This window comes from Zootoca vivipara, chromosome 2 (assembly GCF_965207765.1).
Source record: "Zootoca vivipara chromosome 2, rZooViv2.hap1.1, whole genome shotgun sequence".
Taxonomy (NCBI): domain Eukaryota; kingdom Metazoa; phylum Chordata; class Lepidosauria; order Squamata; family Lacertidae; genus Zootoca; species Zootoca vivipara.
Genome location: NC_142584.1, coordinates 66,280,888 through 66,304,449, shown reverse-complemented (window position 1 = coordinate 66,304,449; position 23,562 = coordinate 66,280,888). Strand labels below are relative to the sequence as shown.

Below are 23,562 nucleotides of genomic sequence, written 5' to 3'. Positions count from 1 at the left end.
CAAAGGCTTACTGACTTGTCAGAGTTCTGCACCTGCAAGAGAAAGAAAGAAAGAGAGAGAAAAGAGAAAGAGAGAGAAAGAGAAGGGAAAAGAGCAAAAAGACAGTCAGGAAAGTAAAGGACATGTTAGAACCAAGTTTATTTAAAAAACATGCTTCCCTTCCTGCCTCGTGTGGGTGAATAGAGGCGAGATTCCATGCACAGCTAACCTAACTAGGTCATGGATCCTCAACCTTTCGGACCCACTTTGAACACCCAAACACGCACTTGGGGACCCACTTAATATTTCACCATATATTTGTATGGTAGTAGTGCTCCTGTTATGACCCACCTTGGATCAGGCCACGGCCCCCTAGCAGGTCCTGGCCCACCAGTTGAAGTCCAGTGCTCTAGGTCATAGGATCAGGAATGCAGGAGGATGAAAGAAATGAGCGGCAGCACCATTTCTGCCAGCATGTAGACTACACTCACCATGATCCCACAACTGGTCCCATCTAAGGCACCTGACTGGCAGGGGACCCCGCACAGGCCAATGAGAGACACAGGGGTGGCCAGAGGTTTACAGGACCGCATCTAGCACAGATATAAGCTTTTCCATCCCCACCAACCAAGGGGCTCAGTGACACATCATTGCACCAAACGAGAAAGGAATCACCTCAAAAGCAGCAGCATCCAAAGCCTAGAGTGGCAGGACACAATTTGCATGCAGCCAGGCACTGTTAAAATCACTTCGGGATGTTTCATGGGAGGTGATTAATAAACAAAATAAACAGAATAATTTAGGGCTGCATTTCTAGACATGGAAGATAGCAGTCAGAAGATACCAGTTTCGGGCTTGGAAAAATGAAATAGTCATGACACAAGTATAGATTATTCGGTGTACAATTTCACCCAAGTCATTTCCTTAATAAAGTGGAAATCTGGATTTACCATAGTGCTGCTCCCTTCCAAGGGATGCCTGAGAACTGCTACCCTAATAAGGGGATTTTTATGCTGGGCTGAGCAGAATTGGAAACTCACCCAAATGGCTTGGTGTCAGCTACTCAGTATTTTGTCTGGGGTGGACAGCTTTGAGCATCAATTGTTTTAGTAATTATGAGTTTGCATACTATTGTGCCCAGTGCGGAGACCTTATGGTGCAGGGGAAGTAAGGAATCTTATAAATGAAGATACTGTACTGGATCTGGGACCAAGTAAATAATGAACAGTTTGGAGACTAACTATAGCTTAGATTGCTAGGGAGGCGGTGAGGATGGAAAGTTACATTGGGATCCATAAGCGACATTCATTCCTGCCACAGTGAGTCAGCCAGAGAAGAAACCACAAGCCGATAGCACCATACCTATGGATACAGATCACTCGCCATAGCACACTGCCGCTCAGACCAAAGAATCTAGCGATTCCTTTGTGTTGGTGAGTCAAGAGAACTACAGGCTGGGGTTCCTGGGACGCAGCCCCATGCTCCTGAGTGCCGCCTACGATAGCATCATCATTATTATTATTATTATTATTATTATTATTATTATTATTATTTGTGCTGGAGATAAGATTTCAGGACTCGAAAGAAGTGAAAGATGATGGAATGCAGGCCTCTAAATGGTCTTGCTTTTTCAATTAGGCATTCCGGAATGAACAATACACAAGAGACCTGCCAGATCTAGGCATTGTAATATTAGCTCCAGCCACCAGGGGTCACTGCAACACCAGATGTCTTAAGTTCTAGCACGGATTCTGATACACCCAGCCATTGCCCACCCATAGAAAGGCCACACAGGCAGAGCCCGGCATGCACAGGGCGGGTAGACAGGCGAGTGTGTGGGCAGAACAGCACAGGGCAGAACTCCACAGTGAGGCCACTCGACCCCCCCCCCCCGCACCCGACTCCCCAGGGTGTCTAAATAACACAGCAACATACCCATTGTGCTGTGTGGTGCAGACGGAGGCAGAGGGTGTGTATGGCACCGATTTCGTCACCAGCCCGGGCTGGGAGTTTGGAGCAGAGCTGACTCCAAAGGGCCGGGCCGTTTTGTTGAGGGCAGTGCTGGGAGTGAAGTTATATTTCGGGCGCTCGGAGGAAGGGGGCGCATCCTGAGCAGAAGACAAAACACACAGACGCCCAAGCTGGCACACCAGGCAGCATGCAAGTGCAACCCCCCACTGCCAGGCAATGCCAGAGGCCACCATGCCCCAGATTCTGGCCACAAGGGCATTCCTCAAGTCCCAGGGCAATATCCACAGCCAGCCAGCCAGCCGTCCGCATTCCTGGCTGACAGTAGCCAAGACAAAAGCAAACACGCCCTCTATGTGCCCAGTTGCCTACTGCCAGCTGACTTCGTTGAGCACCCTATGTGGGCAAATGTGGCCGCTCTAGAACTGACCCAGGGATGAGCCTTGGAGAGCAGGTGAGGCGGTTCAGCGTGGGCACGTGTCGTAGCAAAACTAAACCATGCATACATATCCATTTCTACACCCTCTATCCCGTTCCCTGTCTCCTCCAACCACAAGGGAAACTGAGGAGGGATACGCCCAAGCAGAGAGGGAAACTAGTAGACAGCCCTGGCCACAATCTTGGATAAGCTATTTCCCTCCCTGACTGCCTGGAAGTCCCCTCACCCCCGCCCAGCCCTTCTTTTGTGAGGCAAGGCCTCAGACTCCAGGATAAACATTCATACAGGGCAGACTATACGGGGAACATAGAGGGCAAGGGCTGCAAATGGCTCTATTTGCTGCTCCAGCCCAGTTAAGGCAGACAGCTCCCGGTTCATCCTCCACCTGGCCTCTGATGATCACAAACAAATTCAATACTGTGGTGGCCATTTGGAGTTTCTGGCTTCTGAAGGTTTATGGGTGCAATCAAGAGGAGTTCCACTGAACAGCAAGAAAATAAACTGCCATAGATTTGGAGGGCTGGGGAAAAGGCAGCGGTTAGCTCCTTTAGTGCCAGGACACCAAGGTTCAGGCTACAGTGCCTGGTTAGCTCCAAAAGTGAGCTGCAAAGGGGGGAAGATTCCACCAAAACCAGGTGTAAAAAGGAAGAAGGCAGCAATGGATGCATACAAAAGTTGCTTGCTTGGAAACTTCAAATAATCAAAATGCCAAGGAGTTGCAAGCTGCACATCACTTATTTGAGGGCATGGTGAATGCAGTAGGAATGTCTGACTTAGCAAAGAGCTCTCTGCAAGCCTTATAAGCACACGGCAGACATAGCCACAGAGTTTGGCCCGCAGATGTAGCACAATCAGTGTAGCTCAAACAGACCCCTGGAGAAGGGCTGTGCAGCCTAAAACACATTGGTATTTGTTATTAGCCTGAGCTTTGGAATGGATTCTTCATACCCCACTGCTGTCTCATTTATTTATTTTTGCTTTTACGTCGAGCACCTAACTCAAGGAGTTTCAAACAAGCTAGGGCACTTGGGTTTCCTCAACTATCCCACAGCTCCCCTAGACCAGTGGCAGAACTGGTGCCCAGCTAGGTCTGTGAGAGAGCAGACCCACCACGGAAGAAGCGGAGGAAGACGTACCTTCTGAGGCTTGCCAAGGAGATTCTGGACTCTGCAAGAGAAAAGCTGCTGTTAATGAGAAGAAAGGCACTGCCGGGCAGGGACTCTCCTGGGGCAGCAATAACAGGCAAGGGGGGGGGCAGCAGGTGCTTTTGAGTTGCAGCAACGGAGCTGCACTTCACAGCAGACATAATGCTTGGAGAGCAGAGCCACGGCAACATGAGGAAAGCAGCCTGTTCCCTTTCACACCATGAGGAATTGGGAAGGCAGTGGTGGCAGCTCAGCCACGGAGGGTCCAGTGACTGGATTGGTCCTGCCTAGGTCGCCTGGGAGAAAACTCTTCCAGAAAACTCTAAAAGCCCTTTGTCCTAAGAGCACACCCTTAGCCTCTCTCAGTGTTAATACCCACTCTTTCACACACTCACTTAAGCATCACTCTGGCTGCCTGAGGCATAAGGACCCCTGGAGAGTTAGAGAGGCTTTCTTCCACTCTCCAGTGATTCAGATGCAGCCAAGATCACTGTGGGTATAAATACGCTATGAAGTGGTGGCAGTTCACCAAAGTAAAAAGCTAGTTAGCCTACTGCTATGTTTACGAGTCAAGACAGCGCTCCTCAAAGGGTGTGGGACCCCACATTGGTGCGGCAGGAGAGGATGGCAAGCGTAGCAGGAAGACACAAGGAAACTTTTAAACATTTCAGTGTAGTGTAGTATCTATATTACAGAATATGGATAAGTATCTTTTCAAAAAGAGCAAGAGCATCAAGTGATATTGAGCATCAGGTTGTGATCCAGGATTGCCATTTCAACAGAGGGCTGGAGAACAGCATTGGCTATTCTGCAATCCCACGACACATTGTTGTGAATAGGGATATTCAACTCTGTCAAATGCAAAAGATCAGAAAAGAGAAAGGCTTCTTCGTGTTGATGAGGAGATGAGAGTTTGACTCGTTAGACCTAATATAAATGAAGTTGCCAGCAAAAGCAAGCTCACACCTCTCATTCAGTTTGTATACATGCTGAAAGTACATATGTAAGAGGCTTGTTGATCATTATATTTTGGGAATGATACATGTTATTATGTAGCTGCATTGTTCTATACCAGGCATCCCCAAACTCCGGCCCTCCAGATGTTTTGGACTACAATTCCCAACTTTCCCAACCACTGGTCCTGTTAGCTAGGGATCATGGGAGTTGTAGGCCAAAACATCTGGAGGGCCGCAGTTTGGGGATGCCTGTTCTATACTTTCTGGATCAAGCACTGCTAGTTGTTTCTTTTTTGCTTTCCAATGCATTTCTTATAAAAAAAAAATTGGTGTGGTGTGAGCAAGTTTTTATTCTGGAAGAGTGGCCCAGAGGAAAAAAGTTTGAGAACCAGTGAGTTAGATTATCCCGAGGACTGGGCTTGAGTGCAAGGACGACGTCGGCCATAACCACTTCTCGATCCTAAAATGCATGCCATGCTCCTAGAATCTTAACTCAAACCAAGAGCCTCTTACCTGCTCAAGCTGAGCGAGAGCTTGTCCCCGCACGCACGGATCTTGTTCTGTGCTTCAATGTGGGTCAAGGAGCTGGTGTTCTCTCCATCAATGCTTAGCACCCAGTCACCTACTCCCACACCTGCTTGGGCTGCCTTACCCCCGGGGGTGAGCTGCAAGGACAGGAAGAAGAGGACTCAGTGACACAGAATAGTTACCCACATGAAGAGACAAAGGCAGGAAGCAAGCAATGTGGTTCTCAGCATTACCCCATGTCTAGTGGAGCAAGATCTGGAGTAGTGGAATCAGATCCAATCCTGCCTTCCTGTGTTTCCCCCATAGGTAAAGGTAAAGGGACCCATGACCATTAGGTCCAGTCGTGACCAACTCTGGGGTTGCGCGCTCATCTTGCATTATTGGCCGAGGGAGCCAGCGTATAGCTTCCAGGTCATGTGGCCAGCATGACAAAGCCGCTTCTGGCAAACCAGAGCAGCACATGGAAACGCCGTTTACCTTCCCGCTGTAGCGGTTCCTATTTATCTACTTGCATTTTGAGGTGCTTTCGAACTGCTAGGTTGGCAGGAGCTGGGACCAAGCAACGGGAGCTCACCCCGTCACAGGGATTCGAACCGCCGACCTTCTGATCAGCAAGCCCTAGGCTCAGTGGTTTAACCACAGCGCCACCTGGGTCCCCGTGTTTCCCCCATAGTTTCTGCTAAATAAAGTGTGTAAAAGTTGCATGCTCCAGAGGTGGTAGCACTGTAGAGAACAATGCTCAAAGTGGTGTGGGGTAGTGACTGGAACTGATTTATCAATGGGCCTGGAAGTTGGAAACCAAGATTCAAACCCAGCAGGTAGGGCAACGCGGCAAGGCCACCCAGCTATCTTCCAGTCTAACCTGCCTCCCAGGGATGATGCAAAACTCAGAGGAAGAGACAGGTACAAATTTATGAATGAGACCTATTTCACTGCATAAGACTTCACTGTCGCATCTCTCCTCCTGCCATTAAAAGGAGATCCCGACTTGCACCAACACCACACATACTGGCCCCCAAAGAGGCTCCTCATGCCTAACTCATGGTCTTTGGCTTTGATCAGGAATGATCAGTATTAGAATCTCAGATATATAAGCTAGGCGCCAAATGGCTCCTTAAACCAGGGTTACGGTTGTCAAAACGAAATGTCTAGTTGCCATGTAGGGGCCAGACGGCTCGAAAGTCGTATTTTTCAATACGACCTTTTAGTTCCTGAAATTCATTCTGATTGCACAAATAAAATATCACGGATAGAATTCTACAGGATGTGTTGTTAGTGTGTAAAAGCAGTCAAGATGCAAGGATCCCCATCTCCAGATGGTGGAGACATCATGTTCGCTTGGTCGCAAGTGGCCTGGAGAATTTCGAACACTGATCAGCATATCATTTTCTGGTAATATAAAGAGGCCTCTGAAACATGCCTTAGCTGCTTCTCCACAAAACCATATAGTTGCACATCTTAAATTGCCAACAATTGTATGCATGATCTTTCTGGATTCACACTGTCCCATAGCATTCAAGCCCCCCCCCCCCAAAAAAACACCCCACAATCAAACACAGCCATCCAGGGCGCTGGAGAGGAGGAAGCTTGATCCCTGATAAAATTCCTCTCATAGGCCCTGCAGCCATCCTTAACAAAGCAGGATTAGCTTACACCCAAAACCTTTCCAAACCCCAGTTCTTAGTCTTAGTGCTGCATTACTGCAATCACTCACTGAGCTCCAGTGGTACATTGATCACATCCCGTGTTTTGCATTGGTTATGTCCACACATTGGGGCATGGATGAGTTTGTGGATGAATGGTGCCAGGCATGTGTTTGTGTGCTGACATCAGAGTGCTTTCAATGTTATGTCTTGAAAACCCATGCTGATGTTTCCTGCCCGCAAAAGTGGGCGGTGCCTGATGGGATCAATTTCTGCTGTGTGTTGTTGTTCTTCCCTCCTCTCTACCTGTATCTGTAAGTAACCCTGAGTCATGGTCGAGAGCAAAGCGATTCAGAGACATAAATATAGATAATAACCCCACAACCCTCTGTGAGGTCTGGCATCCATTCTGGGCATGCATCCATGTGTTTGCATAATGGCAAATGGGCACCATTTAAAGAAAGAAAAGAAAAATGAATTATCTGTGGAATGGTGTTACAACAAACTTCTGCCAAAGCATACTTTACAGAAGGAGAGATCTGCCAGATTTGCACAAATAGCAAGTGAAAAATATTTTTTCTTAAATGATATGTCATGGCCAGTAGGTTACTGAAGAGCACAAGAATATAGAATGGCCTGGCAGGTACAGGAGCCTCTAATCTGCTTCCATTGAGAAAGTGTGTGTGTTTGCAAAGAAAGCAGGGGCTCTGCTTCATCTTTAGATAATAATTTTATTATTCATTCCCACACCCATCTGGCTGGGTTTCCCCAGCCACTCTTGCCAATCAAGTACGGTAATTGGAATTTGGTCACATCTCTGTAACCTGCATAATCATTGCTGGGAAGATGGCTCATCGCCCACCACCATGGGCACTCATTTTCAGGTACAACACAAATTTCCTTTTTATGTTTGATATAGCTGTTCTGCAAAATAAAAAATAGCAGTGTTTTTTTAAAAAATTTTTTAAAAAAAACACCCCTTCATTTGAGCTGACAAGCAAAATGGGAGTAGGGGTGTGGTGACAGACAGCAATGAGTGAGATGTAATGACACATGTAAAAATACGCCCCCACACAATGCGCTTCAGTATATCCAGATGTAATTTCATATTGGGTATACTTTCATTATCAGATTATCCCCAAGGCTGGGATATATAAGAATTTTATGGTGGCAGGAGCATAATAATAATAATGATATCAGCAGTAATTTTATTATTTGTACCCTGCCCATCTGGCTTGTCAGTTGAGCGAGGAGGCCATTATGCGGGCAATACCAAAAAAAAATGAGGCACAAAAAGTTGCAAAACCACACTGAACTCCCATTGCACATGTATGGGCAAAAGGAAGCAAAGCTGGAGGAATAATATGTGCTCCCAGAAAAAGGAAAAAATAAACTCCCAGGTTAGCTTTACAAATACATTATGGGGGAAATATAGATACCTGCAATACAAAAGCTAGCTCCTAAACAGCATAAAACAAATTCAGTAAGGGGTTAAGAATGAATTTTATGTGCTACGTGGGTGAGGGGAAGAAAAAGCACGGAATGACCAGGCTCCTGTAGCTTTAAGACTTGTACAGAAGTGGGAATTTCAGGGAGGTGCAGCTTTTCTCACCCATGCATGGCAAGCTGCATCTTGCAGAAATTCCTTCCCTCCTGGCTTGGCGATACAAGAGTCCTGTCCTGCTTTGCGTCCGGTCACCGTATTTGGATCCGCTGCAGAGAAGTTGAGCAACGACTGCACATTTATTGTGCAATAAAAACAAATTATCTGGAAGAGCCCAGGGCCTACGGGAGAGTTTAGACTTGCTGATGAATGCAGCAGACCAGACAAAACAGCCCAAACATAACTTTGCAGTTGCCTGGCTGCTGACCCAAAGTGCACTCCTTGGTTCTGAGTTGGAATATGGCAATTCCCACCACGATGCTGTAAGTAGCCAGTGAAGCTGCACCTGCCGATACTCTTGTCGTTTAGCTTTTAAAAGCAGGTGGTGAAAAGCCCTGTCTGGCAACACACATCCCCTGTCTAGCAACACTCCACCATCCCCCTCCACCCCCCAGTGTTTTGGCTTTGTAATTCCCTCCTACTGCTTGTATTGGCGTTCCTCTCATGTTTGTTGAGTTTGTGGACACAGAAGCGCACAGTGCTCCCTGGGCAGGCAAGATTAAAAGTCTGATTGAATGAACTCTGAGCCCAGGTTCTCACCATTAGATTATGGCAAGGAATCAACTTCTACAAAAGGGCACCAAACTGTCAGTCTTAACCCAACTGTCTCCTTCTGGCTACCTGTAATATACAGTACACACACAACACAGCATGAAGGGGATTCTGGGATCCCCAAAATGAGTGTGAGAGAGAGGCACAGCATTGCAACTGATTGCACCATCTTGCCTGCTGAGCCTTGGGAGAAGAGCTTTGCAGTACAAGGAGCCCGTTTTTATTTATTTGAATTATACCACGCCCTTCAGCAGTTTCCCAGGGCTGCTTTGCACTAATATGTGGAACAAGAAAGGAAGGGGAGTCTGAGCGGTGGTTAGGAACCAAGGAAGCTGCCTTGCTTGCACTGCCTCAGACTTACTGGTCTATCTGGCTCAGTCACTGACTACAGTCACTGACTGGTAGCAGTTCTCCAGAGGTTCAGACAGGGGACAATGCCCAGCCCTACTCAGAGTTGCTAGGGATTAAACCTGGGGCAGCATGCACCCTACCGCTAAGCTACAACCCTCCACAAGGTTGAGAGTGAAGAGGGGAAGTCTGGGACAGTGTTTTCCTAGAACTCCTTTCACACATTGGCCACTTGTCCAGAGCATCATGCAATTACTGCTGGGTAGACTCCTGGCATATTACAGGTGAAACTCGGGAAATTAGAATATCGTGGAAAAGTGCATTTATTTCAGTAATGCAACTTAGTATTTTTTATTTTTCTTTTAACTTTTACAAATGCTTTCTTTTGGAAATTCCACAGTAATAAAACAAATAGTTACAAGAATACAAAAATAAACAAAAATAAACATTGCTATTAAAGGTGTTGACCTTTAAAGCCCTAAACAGCCTCGGTCCTGTATACCTAAAGGAGTGTCTCTACCCCCACCGTTCAGCCCGGACACTGAGGTCCAGCGCCGAGGGCCTTCTGGCGGTTCCCTCATTGCGAGAAGTGAGGTTACAGGGAACCAGACGGAGGGCCTTCTCGGTAGTGGCACCCACCCTGTAGAACGCCCTTCCATCAGATGTCAAGGAAATAATTTTAAAAAGACATCTGAAGGCAGCCCTGTTTAGGGAAGGTTTTAATATTTAATGCCGTATTGTTTTAATACTTGATTGGGAGCCGTCCCGAGTGGCTGGGGAGACTCAGCCAGATGGGCGGGGTACTAATAATAAAAATAATAATACATTTCATTAATTGCATTCCATTTATAATTGACCCGCCTAATGACAAATAATTACAATTACAACAAATAAAGGCTTGACATATCTTGCTTTGCATGTCATGCATCTATCTCATATATTGGTTTCACCTTTTAAGTTGCGTTACTGAAATGAATGCACTTTTCGATGATATTCTAATTTTCCAAGTTTCCCCTGTAGTTCCCTCACAGGCATTGCTGAGGGGACTGAGGCCATGCTTTGGGTCCTGCCCCCAGCATTGGGCATGCCGGCTGTCCTTGCCCAGCCCACCCCAAGCTGGTGGGAAGAAGCTTCAGAAGCAGGCATGAGCGGCTGTTTAATGCCATAGGCACTTGCAGGCATGCTGCCTGGTGCTGTCTACAGATGCCCAGGCACTAACAGGCCTTGAACAAACACCCACCCACCCCAACTGCTTGCAGGGAACGGCTTCTCTGTTGCACACAAACCCACCTCTGTCTCTGCCCTATTTGGATATGTTTAGTACTAGTTGGAATCTTCTTAGAAACACTCAGGACTGCAGGACACTCATAATCTCCCACAAAGCGAACAGCAGAACAGCACGCACAAAACCACACCACTTCAAAACTATTTGGGAGTATCTCAGAAAAAGGGAAAGTTATGAACAATGCTTTGAAGAACGATGTTGCTTGCAGCAGGCAGTCATAGACACTGAAAACTCGACCGGAAGAAAGGCGCTCCCTTTCCCCGGGGTTTAGAAGCCTCTATGAAAAACTGGAAGTACGGGAGAGGGCCACATTCATTCGTTCAGAAGTAGAGTGTTACCAATGGGTGGTTTGTGTGTGTGTGTGTGTGTGTGTGTGTGTGTGTGTGTGTGTGTGTTCCCCCTCCACCTGTTGGACTGTGTTTAAATAACTGCCAGGCAAACCAGCAGAAACACAGCAGATAAACCCATCCTCTGCAACAGGCAGAAGTTCATCTGCAGAGTTCCTTTTTGTTGTGCTGCTAAAAAGCACAGGAGTCCTGCCAGGAAATAAATAAATAAATATGGCAACCCTAAATCGAATGTGAACTTCTAGAAGTCCGCAGCACGCAACAGGCAATCTTACTGAAACCACCCACTCTCACGCCCATGTTATAGTCCTGTGTTTCCCAAACTTGGGTCTCCCATCACCCCTAGCTAGCAGGACCAGTGGTCAGGGATGATGGGAACTGCAGCCCCAAAACAGCTGGAGATCCAAGTTTTGGAAACACTGGTATAGTCCATATGCAACGAGAAATCCCACTTGGAAATGGCACACCTCTTCTCCCCCTACCCCAATCACTGATAAGCAAAGGACACCCAATATACATAGCCTCAGTGTATAGATGCAAATGCTTCAAAGGGGTAGGACCATAGGAGGCTGCCATATACAGACCATGGTCCATCTACCTCAGGGTAGCCAATGTAGTGCCTTGCAGTCGTCGTCGGGACTCCAACTCCCATCAGCCCTCACCAGCATCTGCAATGGTCAGGGGTGATAGGAGTTATAGCCCAGCAAGATCCAGATAGCATCACATTGGCTATGTCTGACTTAGGCTGACTGGCAGTGGCTCTCCAGGGTGTCAGGCAGGGGTCTCTCCCAGCCCTGAAGAAACCGGGGATTGATCCTGAGATGCAATGGGCTGGAAGAGGGCCATGCGATCAAGGCTGTTGCGGGAATGAGCTTAGGATCAGCCAAGTGGCTTTTGAAACAGAGGTAGGAATAGGCAGGTGTAACAATCCACACCATGGGAAGTGCAAGGAGAAGGCAGACATGATCCTGACCCCTTAACCCTGCGCAACAGCAAGTCTGCACTGGGCCACATTTTTTGCGAAGGTGATGATTATGCAAGCTCCAACTTACTAATAATCATTCTGCCATTAGCTAGCATTTTAGATGCCACAGGGCAATTTGTCATCTTAATGAAACAGCCTGTGAAACTTAATAGGAAATGGCGCTATTCTTTACTTGGAAAGAAGGGAGAAGGGGGTTGGGGAGAGGAAATGACAAATATGAAACTACCTATGATGAAAGCAGCTAAGTCCGAGCCAACCCTTATCTGAGTAACCTCCACACTGCATTAATGCAAATGTCGTTTGGATAATCAACCCGAGAGCTGGTACATTCAGGAACCTGGGGGGGGGGGAAGGTATGTATTGGATGGTCAAATATTTACAAGTTTAAACACAAAGGAGTCTGTAGATAACACAAAAGTCTTTCTAGCCTAGCCTGCTTTACACAGTACAGAAGAGTGCGAGACTGTATAGGGAAATCAAATTATTCATAAACTTATCATAAGGCCACTCTTAGCAAAATCGTTCATCACGCTGAGATTTCCAAAGTTCAGCCCAAGGGGCACAACTCTGGTCTGCAACTGAATACAGTTTTAGGGGATTTTCTGCAGATTCATCTTCTGACACAATGCACTTCTTGCGGCTTGTAGGTTTTGTTTCTGCCACTCAGTTACGGCTGAGAACCAAACTACATGTGCAGCATGCAGCTCCATATTTTGTTTGTTTTTTTACATACACCTGTCTATTCCCTCACCCCGAAGAAACAAACAGCAGTATCGCCACCCTCCATATAAGTTCCCTTATCAGTGGCCTGGATATTTTGTGATCGTGCTGGACGGTTACTTGTGAGTTGCTGCATGCACTTACTGATCCTCTGGATATGTCCTCTAGATGCAAGGCATGTTGCCTTCCTGCCTACCACTCACGGAGAGGAGACCATGTCCCCCACGAATAACTTTGATTTCCCAGGCTCTTTCTCAACTCTGCACGGTTCAAAAAGGCATTTCCTGGGTCAAACAACCAAAGAAGGATCCACGCTACCAAAGCTTTTCCTCTCTCCATGCAGCTGAACATCTACACACGTCTATGCGCATGCAGCTTTCACGACATGAGTCTCCTGCACGGGCTGGATCATCCGATCCCCATTTTAACAAGTTTGCACTGGAGCTAACTGTGGAATAACTACCCATACACACCCACCATCCAGTCATCCTGTTGTGCTTTTGCAAAAGCCCCGTGGCACAGGGCCAGCCTGTTCCCAGCGTTACAAAAGCGCCGTTCAGCCTCCCATTCCTTTTCTCTATTCGTAAGCCAACTGAGACACTCAGCAAAGAGGTGAAGAGCCACCGTGTGCCCCTCACCCCTGCACTGGGCACCAACAGCATGCTGAGCCCCCACAAAGGCAAGAGAAAACTGTCGCGCTTCTGGTGAAAGGACCTAGTGTTGAGCTTTGCTGGAGAGAAGCAGGCAGGTTTTGAGGAATCCGAGGAGCCTCATCCCAAGCCCATCTCTGGACTGGGGGGGGGGGTGAGGGAGGGAGGGAGGGAGGAGGTGACTGGCTCCAGCATCCCCAAGGGTTTCTCCAGACTTTACTAGAGAGCAGGGCTCTGAAGAAGGGAGCCTGGAGTGAATCAATGCCTTTCCCATAACGCAATCCATGTGTCACACTCATGGCCTGTCGGAGCTACAAAGCCACAGAAATTCCTCAAGCCTGTATGTCTGCTTAGAGAGTAGATGGGGGCAGGCAAGGAGCCCACCTCTCTCTCTCGGCAGGATCACCTCTCCCAGCCATCTCATTCATCTCCCTCTGTCAGCAGACAGAGACATTAGCTCAGCGGCAGCAACGCAATACCCACCCTGGGGGCAGTGAGGCATTAATTAACCCAGAGTCTTCCTGTTCCACAAGTCCCAAGCAGAAAGAAGCAGAGGGGGAAAGCGGAGCATGATTGCACCACTTGGCCAAAAGGGAGCTGTGTCCAAGAAACTCAAACCGCAATCATGGCTGCCTGTGGGAGGGGTCAGCAGAAGGCTATGCTAGAGGTCTTGGCTACAGCAATCCATGCTGGCAACTGGAAGGCTACCATGTGGCTTCCTTAGGGTTGATTTTTAAAACAGAAAAACCACTTGCGCCTGTTGAAACCACGGAGAATTCAACTAATTTTCCAGAACAGGCCTGGATCACTGGCGTAGCCAGTTTGGGGGGGGGGCGGGGCAGGACTTTTGTTAGGAGGGACCAGAACCAACGTGATTGGTCAGTTAGTTAAGCATTTCTATTGTTTACATGATGGGGGGCAGCTCCCCCTTGGCTACGCCCATGGGCCTGGTGCCAGCACCATCAGATGCATGCTGAAGCCCATGGATCGGCAGAGGGGAAACCACCAGAGGGGACAAGGATAAGCCTTGGCTAGCATGCGAAAGGCAGTGGTGCTCTTCCTTCCCCTGCCGCCGTGGGAGGCCCTCCCCACTGGGAAATGGAAGACTGTCCCAGGTATGCAGGACCCCTTGGGGCAATTCTTGAGTGGGAAGGGGGGCCCCAGAGGAAGCAGAGCATGGCTCACATGACCCTTTCGGCCCCACCGACATCATCTTCTCACCCCAAAGATGGTCATTGTTGGACAAGCTCAAGCAGGGGAGGGCCAGCCTTTCTGCCCGAAGGAATGCATGGGACGGTGATTGGTGGGTCAGGGGCCAGCATGCAGCTGGTGAGAAAGGCAAGGGCTCCCCCTCTCTCTCTCTCTCTCTCTCTCTCACACACACACACACACACACACACACTTCCATTGCGTCTGCTAAGAAACCAGCAGCCTCTGGCCCTCCCTCAGCTACTACCTAATGGCAACCCTTCCATCAGGTGACCTGAACAGCTTCCATCCCAGCTGGTTATTATAAGAGCAGTAACTGTATGAGAACTGGTGCTGGAGCTTGCTCCCCTCCACAGTAACGCTTCCTTCCCATGCCGCTCTCTTTTAGATTGTACGTCTTAAGGGCAAGGACCCTCTTCCTACAGTGTTTTGGGAGCTGGAAACTGCCTTGGCTGTCCAGTATGATAACGTTTGGTCAGCAGAGACAGGGAAGTGCAACCCTCTTGATTCTCTTTGATCTCCTGGCAGCTTTTGATACCATCAGCCATGGCGCTCTTCTAGAGTGGCTGTCCTGGTTGGGAGTGGGTGGTACTCTAGTGGATGCACTAGACCAGTGTCTGGCCTCAGGGATGATCTGTCAGGCATCCTTGACTGTGCAATGCTCTCTCCAGAGAGATATGTCTGGTGCCATCACCATCAGCCTTTAGGCACGAGGTGAAGGTACTCTTGTTCACCCAATAATTTTTCAGTTGAGGGGAGCAGGATGTGTCCTTTTAGTTTTGCTGTACGATGAGCACTTTTAGTGAATAATTTTTTTAAAAAATCATTTTTTTTAATTTGGTGTTTTATCTCTTTTTTGGTATTTTAAATTTGGTATTCTAAGCTTTTTTAAAAAATTGTAAGTCTATTTGAGATACATTTTTGGAGTAAATGACAAATGAAGAAATAATGTTTTAAAACAATAACTGGACAATTGAACACCATGATCAAATGTGTAGGGAGAAGCTGCACCAAGGGCTTTCCTGCGTGCCTGCCTAACCCCCTAAAAGCTGGAATTGACTTTGTCGAGAATCAAAAAGAAGCCGCTTGGAATAGAAGCATTATGTGCTCCCACTTCTGATTTATTGGTTTAATACCAGCTTTCTCAGGGACGTGGGTGGCGCTGTGGTCTAAACCACTGAGCCTAGGGCTTGCCAATTGAAAGGTCGGCGGTTCAAATCCCCGCGACGGGGTGAGCTGCTGTTGCTCGGTCACTGCTCCTGCCAACCTAGCAGTTCGAAAGCATGTCAAAGTGCAAGTACCGGTGGATAAATAGGTACTGCTCCAAGCGGGAAGGTAAACGGCGTTTCCGTGTGCTGCTCTGGTTCGCCAGAAGCGGCTTAGTCATGCTGGCCACAAGACCCAGAAGCTGTCTGCGGACAAACGCCGGCTCCCTCGGCCTATAGAGCAAGATGAGCACTGCAACCCCAGAGTCGTCCGTGACTGGACCTAATGTTCAGGGGTACCTTTACAGCCACTCTAGAAGTGTTCAGGGGTTCCTTTACAGCCACTCTAGAGACAGCCACTCTAGAAGAGCGCCATGGCTGGTGGTGGTGGACTTTGCTGAGAGGATGCCAAGTTTATGTGATGGTTCCAGCCTGGCTTGTACGGAGGCAGAATGAGAGATGTGCTGGGATTACTACTACAAAACCATGAGGTTCTGTTTGGCTGGGTATTGTCAATCACTCAAAGTTTAGTCCTGGTTGTTATATCGCCCACTCAGTGTGCTAGCAACAAAATGGGATTCTTCACACGGTGCCACCAAGTTTCCCCCACCCCCCTGAGCTACAAAGTACAAGAACGTGATCTGAACTGCAGTAGGCAGCGAGACTTCGCTTTCTATTGAAGTGCATGAGATGAGGATGAGTCAGTTCTGACGGATGCTACAATATCAATATCGATGCAACTGGAGGTTTGGTGTAGATCACTGATGCTGAGCCTGAGCAGCAGCTCGTGTACCAATAGCTATGAATTGGAAGGGGGATAAAATACCAACAGTAAAGGAATGGCAAAACAAACTTTTGGATTACGCGGAATTGGCTCAACTAACGAATGAATTGAGGGGAGATTCAAAACAGGTATTTGTGAAAAATTGGGATATGTTCAAAAGGTATTTACAGGAAAACAATAACAATGATGTAATTTCCATGGCAGCACCAGAATGACTCATGTATATAATAAGAAACAACTTATAGAAAAAAAGGAAGGTAAGATATGTTATGGGAAGCACAAAAACATGAAAAACGAATGTACATCAATACCATAAATGTAATGCATTTCGGGAGGTGGTGGGAAGCCATTAGGGATAGGGGTTTTTGGTTTTTTTTAGTGTACCGTATGTGGTTGGTTTTTGTGAGGATCTATTTTGTATTTTCTATGTATCTTTTGTAGGTTTAAGTGAATGAAAATAATTTTGGAAGAAAGAAATGACAAATACGTATTATAGGTCGCAACAAATTTATTATTGTAAGTATCTATAACTATGTACAATGTTAAGATATCAATAAAGAATTTCAAAGCCAAAAAAACAACAACGTCAAAGTGCAAGTAGATAAATAGGTACTGCTCCGGCGGGAAGGTTAACGGCGTTTCTGTGCGCTGCTCTGGTTCACCAGAAGCAGCTTAGTCATGCTGGCCACATGACCCAGAAAAACTGTCTGCGGACAAACGTCGGCTCCCTCGGCCAGTAAAGCAAGATGAACGCCGCAACCCCAGAATCCTTCACGACTGGACTTAACTGCCACAGGTCCTTTACCTTTTTACCAGCTTTCTCTGGGGCAGGGCCAGTTATTCCTGAGGACAGTGCAACCATTTCTCTGGGCAACATCCTCTAAATATCCCCCCTTAACCATCTGCCTCCTGACTTGAGGGTTGTGGCAAATAAACAGGGTTAGGTTAGGTCGCTAAGCCATAAGGACCAGCCACTTAGGCACATCACTAAAATGTCTCAAGTATCACTCCAGCCAACTTCTCCCTCTTCTTGCCAACTCAGCTAATACATCCTCTTAGTTGTATGAAAGGGCAGGAAACTACTGCATCTGGGATTAAGAGCATCCAGGGGTGATACAGCTTTCAACCATCCCTGCTCACTTGGGATGAAGATCTGCTGGCACTTGGAGGAAGCCCAAGTATTCTTCCAAGTCCAGCTCAACATGAACATAAAAGGAGAGTCTGCGTCTGCTGCTAGATCTCCAGGCAGCTCAGAGGGCTGGCAAACCCTCCTGCAAAGCCCAGCAGCAACTTCTTGCTTCCTTGACCCAGGACTCCAGATGAAAAATCCGGGCTTTGTACCAACACCATGACAGCCCATCGCAAGAGACCTGTGTGAAATACTGAGGACAGAATGCTCTAGGAGGGCTGGAAAAGAAGCACCCTAAATGGGTGGAACTTGAAAGGAGCTCTGCCAAGGTGTTTCCCCTGGTGAAGCAGGAACAGAGCGAATTGTTTGCCCCTAGCAGTACAAATTCACTGTCAGCAACAAAAGATAAATTTCTAAGGAAACCACATGCTGCTATATATGGCTCCCATGTTATAAGGGGCATTTATGTAGGAACTTGCTGTGGCCAAAGGCTTATGGTGCTAGGGCTATTGCTCCAGGCAGCTCCTGTGTTTTCATTTTTATATGGAAAGAATCCCAGGGACAGAGCCATACACAAGGGGGGAAAGTGGAAGAATGTGTGCAACTTTAGGTGGAATGCACGAGTTCCCCGAGGGATGGAGCAGCCAGATCATAAATTTGTCTGATCTTTCAAATGGGGGGAAATGACAGCTGGAGTTGATGTGCACCAAGATATACCTTCTCCCAACCTGTTCAGTTCACCCCACCAGGCAATTCTGACAGGCCATGCCCAGCAGGCACAATGCCAACTTTATGTATGGTGCCAATGTATCCTTTTCCCTGGGAGTCTTTGAGGAAAATGCTTCCCAGGCATAAGGTAGTGGGAAGTCTAGAAATCAGGTCATTTCACTGTTGGGGGTGAAGAAGGTGCCTGGCCCGGCATGCAAATGGCTCCCCCTAAGGAGGATAAGAAGCCGCTGCTCTGGCCACCCCCAACCTGGGGCCCTCTGGACATTTGGGACTACAGCTCCCATCACCCCCAGATTGGGACTGATAGGAGTCAGAGTCCAACAACACCTGGGGGCACCAGGTTGGAGAATGCTGAACAATGCAAGGCCAGGGGAAGGCAAACTGCTATATTCAAATAGAAGGAGGATTTCCTCGTTTCCACCCATACACTGAAACTATTATTGTTTTAAATCTGGTTCACCACTGTAACACTTCATTCCTATTCTTTTCTCTTTTTTTGCAAAATCCTGCATCTTTAATTTGCTTTTTAACATGGTAGTGTCATGACACAAAGAGCACATCCAGAGATCAGGACAAGTTTCAACAGCCCCACAATCCCAAGATCTGAAATCACAGGGGATAAAAAGGCAGAGGTCATTCCATGGCAGTTATATGGTCAGAAAGAGAGAACACAAGACGTCAGGCTGGACAGTACAGCTAATCCAGAAATGCACTAGATTTCCATCTTCTGGCACAGTCAAATCCACTCCCTCCTTCCTGCTTCCTTCCTGCCTTATTACACATGAGCAAGCCTAAAAACGACCACCCCTTTGGCGCTGTGTGTGCATTTATCCAGGCTGGGCAGGAAGTTCGGGGCTCTGCAGTTCCCTGGCCCCAGAGGACAGCCAGTCTATTCCCAGCCAGCAAGCTTAGCTGGCCTCCTCCACCCCCATGCCCACCCCACCAGTACAGAAAAAATATGAGGGTGGCTGGTCACAGCGGGAACAGGCATTTCTTCCCCACTTCCTGCCTGTGGCGGGTTTTCAATCCTGGAGCCAACTTGCATCAAAAAGGGTCTGGTTTTCACCAAAGGGGGGGAAGCAGTTTCCTTCCTTCAATCTCCACCCCTCTGGCCTTTCCTCTTGCCTCCATTTCAATGACCTTCACACTGGGGCGGCCCACACCTGCTTGCTGCTGCTCAGTTTTAGAAACCTGAGCCAACTCACTCCCAGCAAACATAACCAGCTCTGTTGCTGGGAACAAGAAGCCACAGACTCCCCCGCTCAGCAATCACAGAGCCACTAGCTCTCAAGCACGGAGAGCTGACAACTTACTTTTGCAAAACGGTTTCTTTCAAAACAAGAGAAGAACAGGCCTGGCTACTCTCAATCCCTGGTGCTTCAAAGTAGTTTGTGTTCTGCAGTCAACATAGCAAGCTGCCTTATTCCGAGTCAGGTCATTGGTCCATCTGGCTCAGTATTGTCTACACCAGGCATCCTCAAACTGCGGCCCTCCGGATGTTTTGGCCTACAACTCCCATGATCCCTAGCTAACAGGACCAGTGGTCGGGGAAGATGGGAATTGTAGTCCAAAACATCAGGAGGGCCGAAGTTTGGGTGTGCCTGGTCTACACTGACTGGCAGCAGCTTTCAAGGGTTCCAATCCAGGCAGGAGTCTTTCCAAGCCCAAACTGGAGGTGCTGGGGACTGAACCTGGTCCTGTGACCTTCTGCATGCAAAGGAGGAGCTCTACCGCAGAGCTGCAGAGTGGTCGGGAAGGACTTCTTCACGCCCCATCATGACTAACAAAAGCAGCAAAGACAATGCAATATTGCACGATTGGCATGATTTTAGACCTGTGGCCTTCCGAACTCCCATCAGCCACAGCCAACACGGCCAATGGTCAGGGATGATGGGAGCTGTAGACCAACAACATCTGGGCAGCTAGAGTTTCACCACCCCTGATTTAGAATTCTGCTTTTTAAGTGAAGGATTTTTGCTCTGTTTGAGTACAGAATACACACAGCCCTGCTTTGCAGCAGCTATTATAGAACCCTGCATTTTCTTCTTCTTCATACAGCTGCACTGAAATGAAATGTGAGCGTTCAGAATCTATCTTAGCAAACTGGGGCCTTTGGGAAAACGTCAAAATCCCAACAAAATTACAGCCTTGTACTCAGTTCCCTGGCAAGTTAGCACAAGTGCCTCTGAAGGTACAGCCAAGCTGCAGTACATGGGGGAGACAGCCCTCTTGGCCCAGCCAATGAGCTTCCTTGGACAACGCTCACCTTGCTCCATCCCTCTTTCAACAGCGAGGAGTGTATTTTTATCCTGTTCTCCATCTGACCTCAGCAGCTCTGCTTGGTTTTCAGAACTCAGCCTTGGGACAGCTGAACCAGCTAGGCATCAATCACTGCACCTGCTCTTTTCCATCACCCATCATGGCCTCATCCTTCCACCACGGCAGGCACCTGAAATGTGTGCCCATTGCAATACCTTCCTCCCTGTCGCTTGTCTCTAGGTGGCTCTTCAAAGGACCTTCCAAAAGTTAAAGACACAGGCGCTCGGTACAGAAGGAGCAGGTCATTTCTAGCTGTAATGGACACAAGCTAGGAACCTGAGCAAAGGACTTGGATTCTCCCCATCAGTCCTCAGCCACCCTGCGCTGATCGAGGCCTGACAGCTTGTCCTGTCCCAAATATGCAGGAATAAAACCAAAATAATGTGGTCTCCTAAGGCTGTGCATGAGCTGGAAGACCACTCTGACACATCAGTTTCCCAATTGCATCACCACCCCAGAATATTTCACCTACTTGCCAGTGTGTGACTCACAGAACATCTTTCTTGTATGCAGAAGTCACAAGTTCACAATGAGCTCAAGGAAGCCTGGCAGCACAGAGCAGTCACACAGCCCATGAACCGTTAATTCAGAGGCATTGAGCTAATGAGCCAGTAGCTTCCTTCCTAACGCAACTAGCCAACATTCATTTAATACCCACCCTGCAGCGCTGAAGCTGGACAAGTGTTAAGCTCTCTATTCCTGTTCCATAACTTCCTCCATCACTTCGATCCAAGGGGGGGGGTGTTCCAGTTGAAGGATGGGGAACCTGCAGCCGTCCTGATTATTAGACCACAGCTCCCTTCAGCCCCAGACAGCAAGGCCAAGTCAGGAATGATGGGAGCTGTGGTCCAGCAACTTCTGGAGGGGCACAGTTTCGCCACCCCAGCTCTAGGTGACCCATTCATGCAAATATGTTCCATATCCTGTTTATTAAGAGGTGCACTGTATGGTATGGGGAAGCCACTCCTACAGATTACGCCACCAATTCGTTTAACATAGAACCCTGGACAGCAAATAGCTTTGCCAGAAGCCTGCATTGAGCAAGGGGTGCAGTGGGTCAAATGCCCAACCCGACCTCCCTAGAGTGGCTTTCTGGCAAGTCCCACTGCTGCAGCTGTGCCTCCTCTTCTACATCCCTCCTTTGCTTCTGGGTTCACAACTGCAGGAGCCAAGTATCATCCCTCAAGGGAACAGACTTGGCACAGAAGCCAAGTGTTGACAACCCTCGTCACACAGCCCAGGCAGTCTTCAGACAACTCTGGAGGAGCAGTGAAGCCATTTTATCTCCTGCACCTTCCAAGATTGCCAAGTTGCAAGGAATCTAATGTTTTAACAGGAACGAGCATAAAGGAGTTATGAGCTCACATAAGCTCACATTCTTCTAGGTATCCTGCTGTAAAAATTTGATCTTCCATTTTTAGGGGATGAAATCAACTACAGGGGTACCTCTGGTTAAGAACTTAATTCTTTCCAGAGGTCCACTTTAGCTAATGGGGCCTCCCGCTGCCGTGCGATTTCTGTTCTCATCCTGAAGTAAAGTTCTTAACCTGAGGTACTACTGGTACTTCCAGGTTAGCGGAGTCTGTAACCTGAAGCGTTTGTAACCCGAGGTACCATTGTAGTCTAGATTGTATTAAGAGTTTCCAAAATGCTTATTTAGGTACCACCTTTTGGCGCTGTGGGTTAAACCACAGAGTCTAGGGCTTGCTGATCAGAAGGTTGGCGGTTCGAATCCCTGCAATAGGGTGAGCTGCCGTTGCTCAGTCCCAGCTCCTGCCCACCTAGCAGTTCGAAAGCACATCAAAGTGCAAGTAGATAAATAGGGACCACTCCTGCGGCCAGGTAAACGGCATTTCCGTGTGCTGCTCTGGTTCGCCAGAAGCGGCTTTGTCATGCTGGCCACATGACCTGGAAACTGTACACCGGCTCCCTCGGCCAATAACGCGAGATGAGCGCTGCAACCCCAGAGTTGGTCACGACTGGACCTAAGGGTCAGGGGTCCCTTTACCTTTACCTTTAAAGAGTCAACCCTGCTGGCAGTTTTGAAGATGGCAGTCAGATTCGAGGTGTATTCAGCTCCACTATGTCTGTTACTAATATTTGCACTGGGGGGAGGCTCAGTCCCAATAAATGCAGGATCTGTTTTCACCCTATTTCCTGTTTACTTTCCATGCAAGATCTTTCATCTCATGAGATAGAAGCATTTGCATCAGACACCAGACAGACATTTCATACTGCTGTGCTTCCTACATTTTACTCAACAGCCCCCCCCACCAGAGCTTCTCTCCTTGCCTTTCCACCCTATATATCTCATATAAATTGCAACCATATGCTTCACTAATTTTTATTTATTTTTATTTTTGGCCTAGCAAATTATTTTAGCAGAAGAGAAACCTTTCTACCTAATTCTCACTACTTTTACAAGTCCCTGCCTTCTTCTCTCGCACTTGTATGCTGACATCTGGCATGCAGCATCAAATCAGGAAGCACTTTCCCAAAAGTTTAGCATTTCTTATTAATGGGAATGCTAAATCCCACATCTCTCAACCAGGAAGAGAAAAGCGCATTGTGCGGTAAAAAAATACTACCCCCCCAAAAAAAAGGTCTGGGACAGTGGAAGGCAAAAGCAGTGTTTGAAATTAGCCAGGTGATCGGTGCATTTTGCACCTGGCTATTAGCTGCTGAAGATGCCTGGGTGCCAGGATGATGCCTGACATCTCTACCATCTGGAGGTGCACACCTGGAGATCATTGGATATGTACTGTTTTCCCACACTAATACCACATCCTGTAGAATTCTATCAGTTATATTTCATCTGCACAAGCGGAATGAATTTCAGGAACCAAAATGCTTTTTCTGTGCCACCTGAGCAGGACCAGAGACCAACGTTATAGCTCATTGTTGTAGCTTATCTTCACTTACCCCACTGCCCTGCTCACTGTTGTGAAGAATATTCTTACATTATGAATGGTCTGTGTC

The 23,562-nt window shown here is 47.8% G+C and overlaps 1 protein-coding gene across 9 annotated transcripts in view; it reads right to left on the bottom strand.

Annotated features, from left to right (window-relative positions):
• Positions 1-23,562, bottom strand: part of PDLIM7 (PDZ and LIM domain 7) — a 45,611-nt gene that overhangs the window by 13,605 nt on the left and 8,444 nt on the right. For 4 of the 9 annotated variants that reach the window (XM_088662108.1, XM_088662110.1, XM_088662112.1 and 1 more), the window contains exons 3-5: positions 5,001-5,152; positions 3,523-3,553; positions 1,915-2,087 (exon numbers count right to left, since the gene is read on the bottom strand). In XM_088662108.1, coding sequence (XP_088518234.1) covers positions 1,915-2,087; positions 3,523-3,553; positions 5,001-5,152 — 356 coding nt within the window. Of the gene's footprint in view, positions 1-11; positions 33-1,914; positions 2,088-3,522; positions 3,554-5,000; positions 5,153-23,562 lie in introns of all 9 variants that reach the window. The other 5 variants (XM_088662107.1, XM_088662109.1, XM_088662113.1 and 2 more) reach the window with 2 other exon arrangements.